We start from the raw sequence: 4,986 nt of genomic DNA on the forward strand, positions 1-4,986 counted from the left end.
ACATCTGTACATTGTCATTTCTTTAGAATTGAATAGCTTTGAGAGTACAGAGGGGAGGATCTTTCACAGCAAACTAAAATGCTTTCAGAGTACATTAAGGCATAAAAGTAAGATCTGATTCTAAAGAAATTACAGTGTAAGTGACTGGAGGAAAAAAAAGACACCCTCTCTGTTCTGTGTAAAACTGCCTTCTTAAGTTCAGAACAAACTAATATCTGGCTTCTGCAGTTTGAGTTAGAGAGATCAGCCTAGCTATCTTCCAAGACTGCTACTGCTTAGAATGTATAAAATTCCCACTTTGTGTTCCCACAGAGCAAGAGGTGTGTTTATTGTATTGTATTTATATTTCTTTTAGAACTTTTGTAGTTCATTACAGACAGCTATGTGTATTTTCATTTGATGAAACGAGCCCCTGTGCATTACATTTCACAGCATCTGAGGCTACCTGAACCTGCAGAAGCAACGCCTACCTGAGTACACTCTGACGTTTCCTGTCCTGATTGGCTGGGACTGGCTGACACAGACCTGTAACTTTGCAACAACTGATGTAACGGTACTCACTTTAACTGTTCATGTAGATACAGATAACTGTTCTGTCGAGTTTAATAGAAACCGTTTTAGACACCGGAAGACTGCGTTTTTGCCTTCAGAATAAAAGTAATGTTAAACAATTTGACATTTCGTTGTGATCCCCAGATTCTTAAGCAGGCTTTATGTGTTGAAGCCAGGTTGTCTTTTTGTCTGTATAGCTGGATGATGTTTGCATCCACCCTTTCAGAAGTTCATCTTGCATTCATTTTACAATGCTAGACTGGTCATATAGGCTATAGCCACATAATTTCATGTAGCCTAATCCATTGGAAATGCATAAGCCCACTTTTGAGTCAGGTTTTTTCTGCTTTTCTATAGTGAGACAGATTTGAATTAAATATTATAAGGCTCTCACCTGTGTGGTCTTCTTCTAATCATTATTACTAGGCCTAAAATGGGCATTAGTGTGTGAGACACATAGGCACTGACTAAGGTTCCCAGTCTTGACCCACATCTCACACATTCTTCCACCTTACATGTTGCAAAGAATAACAACAATGACTCATAATGCAACCAGTACGGCCAGTAGGCCTAATATGATGAAATCCACAAGGTTATTTATTGATACCATCAGGTTTATTTAGTCAAACTTTAAAGCTCTAGCAGAAAAACTATACAACAAGTTGAAAGTGAGACATTGAACCCCAATATGCATAAAGGACATTTATGAGTAAAATTGGTGTAATTCCTTTTTAATTATAAGTAGTATGCACTGAAGGCTTAGTACTGCCTCCAATCATAGTGCGCTTCTCTGAAGATTTTATTTTGAAAATCTCATCCGGATGTCTTTTTTTTTTTTTTAAACAAACAAAAAACAAAAAACAAACCCTTTCTAACTTGACGCTGTCCAGACGCGCGCACTGAAATGCACAGTGCACAGTTGTTCGTGATGAGCCAGCGTAGGTAGGCTACCCTGAGAGGAGCAGAGGGGACCAGCGGCTCCAGGACGTTTGTATTGCGGGCTCTGCTTGTAAATCACACCGCTCCTCCACCTGCACTGTAGTATGACAACTGCGCATCCAGTTTTGGGTGTGACAAACATCTTGTGTATAAGATTTGAGGATCTTTCCCGCCTGAGTGGACGCGCGGACGCCTTGTCTTAATTATATCTTCATCATTTCACTTGCTGATGTGTTTTGGACGTTTCCAGATCCAGATGTCTTGGACACGCACACATAAGGGGCTGCAGACGTAAAGTGATTTATTTGCTGATGTAGTGCTGGTCGGGGGCTGAAGTTGAAGTCTTGCTCTTGAAGGCGTCAGCTCCAAATGCATTCGCTCCTGGGCCGGGAGAAGAAAGAAGAAGAAGCCGGGTTTGGGATCGATCTGGGTCTGTCTGCGGGCTTTTTGCCCCAAGCTGCCACCATGTTCAGTTGTGTGGGCTGCTTCTGGGTGCTCCTCTCCTCCGCTCTGGTCGCCGTGTGCAGTTTCAGCTTCATATCTCCTGCCTGGATTGTTAAAGACCAGCTGAGGAACAACCAGCACCAGCACCACCACAACAACAAGGACTCCGTGAGCTTCGGTTTGCTGTGGCACTGCTCGGAGTCCGTGGATCATATGTACCGATGCTACACCTTCGGGGGACTGGGCAAATTTGCAGAGATCCCCTCCAGCTCCTGGCAGGTAGTTCACCCTACACACCCATATCTGTCCTATGTGTGGATGAATGGGAGGCTGTGGGGCATCAAGAGTAGGACATCACAGGATCCAGGACCGTGTTGATAGATGTGCAGCAGTCTTTTAACAGCAACAATGAGCAAGTCGACCAATCACATTGAAGCCTAATTCTTAATTTCTACCCCAAATCAAGGAAAGTCACACCTGAGAACTAGAGACATTAAATCAATTATCTTTCAATTTTTTGATTAAAATAAGGAGAATGACGTGGTATAGTGTATATTTCACAACATCTACTCATCAAATAGCTATCCATATAACTTTTGGAAATTCTGCTGGCTGCTGACGAAACCTGGAAGATCCCATTCAGGGATCACCCACACCACATGATGCAACTCTACAGTCACATGCATGCTGCAGCTGCACACACCATGTCACAGTAAACGGAACCATAGTATAGTTGTTCTGTAGTATGATGATGCTCCTCCTCTCAGAGTAGTTTTTCACAAAAGCATCTTTGGGATGATGCAGTTCATTTCACTCAGAAGAAATAATTTGTTGATCCTGGGTGGGTATGTATCCTACAGAGCAGCATCTGTATCACAACATGCCAGACACACATCAGAGCTGTGACAGTGGCTCAGACTGGTAGGCCGCTCACAGGCCTGGCCTTCCTACAGCAGGCAGTTCATTTTGGTCACTTTTTCATCCAGTTGATCCCAGTTATCTAATGTGTGAGGGGCTGATGTGGACCACCTGCATAGTTAGGGTCAACAACAGGCACCTTCACTGACGGGAGTGTTTGAAGGTCAACATTTGATCACATCAGCACTGGTGCAGTAGGCCTACAGAATATGGGTCTGTGTGTAGGACCATGACAAGAAATGTGTGGGATTGGCTGCTTTGTTACACTGTTTTTGAGTTTCTAAGCTTGTTAAAGCAAAAACAGTTGGCCTTGTTTGAAGTCTCGTGTCTGGGACGTTGTGAGATCATTTAATTTTTTATTACAGGGAGGCTGTTTGAACATCTCCAGCCTCGCAACACAACTAAAATGTAGGGGGAAAAAGCTACAGTATATCAGCTACCTCTGGATTTATGGCTTATGAAGGAGAATTAGCATTTGCGGGGGAGATGTCAATATGTGGCTGCTTGTGTGGTTATAATGCTTTTATCTACAGAGAAGGAAGAGCTCAGTGCCTGGGGTTTCTTTCACAGGGAAGCACAGGTGTTGAATGTGCAGAGACAGACAGAAAGCAGTGGGTGAACACAGAACAGGTTGGAGATCTCTTTGTCTATGTTCATCTATCATATATTCAGACCTTAACAGCTGCATGACCTTAATTTAAGCGTGACTGTATACTGAACTCTGCAAAGTCAGGCTGAGCCCTGTGGATGCTGTTTGAGGAGGCTCCCTGAATGGCTGGCTTACTTGTGCCGGAGCTTCTGTGGTCTTTTTTGTTGTCGCTCCATGTTATCAAAAGCCTTTGCTTTAACTTGACTTTGTTTGTTTGTTGTGTCCTGTTGCTCTCCTCTATCCACTCACCCCAACCAGTCAAGGCAGAAGGCCGCCCACCAAGAGCCGGGGTCTGTCGGAGGTTTCTTCCGTTAAAGGGAGTTTTTCCTCCCCACTGTCGCCAAGTGCTTGCTCAAGGGGGATATGTTGGGTTTTCCCTATGTAATAATAGTGATAACAGTAAGGTCTAGACCTTACTTTGTAAAGTGTCCTGAGATGAATTTTGTTGTGACTTGGCGCTATACAAATAAAATGTGATTTGATTTGATTTTGATTTGACTACACTGTTTTCCAGTGCTGCTGGCACTCTGGAGCCCTGTGCTGTGGGCCATTGCCAGGCTGGCAGGGCCTCAATTTAACCACAGAGAAAAACCCCTGTTAGGTGTAAATGAAGGTGGCAAATAAAGGTGGGTTTAAGCTATGTTCCTGCCATATGGGAAGGAGGGTCCAAATGAGAAGAATTCTCTATGTTTAAGACAAGGATTAACGTTGCTTCAGTTGTTCGTATTGGACTGCTGAATGACAGGATCTGTGCTTCAGCATGTTCAATTTGAAATAAAATAACAAAGACTATGCTCAAGGACCTACACAATTTATACATCAATATAGAAAGAAGTGTGGGAGATACCCCCCCATTAAACACTGTACCCAAATTGCAGGGGTTCAGAAGTAACTGGATACTTGGCTGCTATGTTCCTTGGGCAGTATGGTGTTGTTTCAATATTAGTTTATGCACAAAAGAGTTCACACAAAGCTCAGAGTTGATTGACAGCTGAGTCGCTGCTTCGATTGAGGTGGAGTTGTCTCAGTATGACAAGTGAAGAGGTGACCATGCAGGTGAAGGAGATGATAGTGAGGCTAAAAAAAGGTAAAATCTCTCAGAGATGTGCTAGTTTCCAAAAATCAGCAGTTAAAAAAGCAGCCAAACACAGGAAAACTAGAAAACAGCCTGGAAGACCGAGGAGCACAAGTCTTGCATAACCTGAACATCCTTGGCACAGTAAAGAAAAAGCCTTTTCTGAATACACAGCGAGTCATGAATGATCTCCAGGATGTTTCCCTGTCGACATTTAATTCATAACCAGAACCTGAGGTTTCACCACAAGATGTAAACCTCACGAACACAAAGGCCAGGTTGCAGTTCACAAAAGCACATGACGACAAAGTGGTAGAGTTGTGGAACAAAGTTCTGTGGACTGAAGAGATGCTGCTGCTGCTTCTGTTATAGCTTGTGTGTGTGGCTGGCCGGGCACCGGCGCACCCTG

General features: G+C 43.5%; 1 protein-coding gene across 3 annotated transcripts in view; it reads left to right on the plus strand.

Moving 5' to 3' along the window:
- The first annotated feature begins 1,285 nt into the window (after positions 1-1,285).
- The window catches only part of lhfpl7 (LHFPL tetraspan subfamily member 7), a 153,365-nt gene continuing 149,664 nt past the window's right edge, over positions 1,286-4,986 (plus strand). Inside the window, exon 1 of one of the 3 annotated variants that reach the window (XM_020600549.1) lies at positions 1,286-2,214. In XM_020600549.1, the coding sequence (XP_020456205.1) occupies positions 1,861-2,214 (354 nt within the window). In that variant the 5' untranslated portion in view covers positions 1,286-1,860. The remainder of the gene's footprint in view (positions 2,215-4,986) is intronic. The other 2 variants (XM_020600550.1, XM_020600548.1) reach the window with 2 other exon arrangements.

Source organism: Monopterus albus, unplaced genomic scaffold, assembly GCF_001952655.1.
Source record: "Monopterus albus unplaced genomic scaffold, M_albus_1.0 scaffold47.1, whole genome shotgun sequence".
Classification (NCBI taxonomy): Eukaryota; Metazoa; Chordata; class Actinopteri; order Synbranchiformes; family Synbranchidae; genus Monopterus; species Monopterus albus.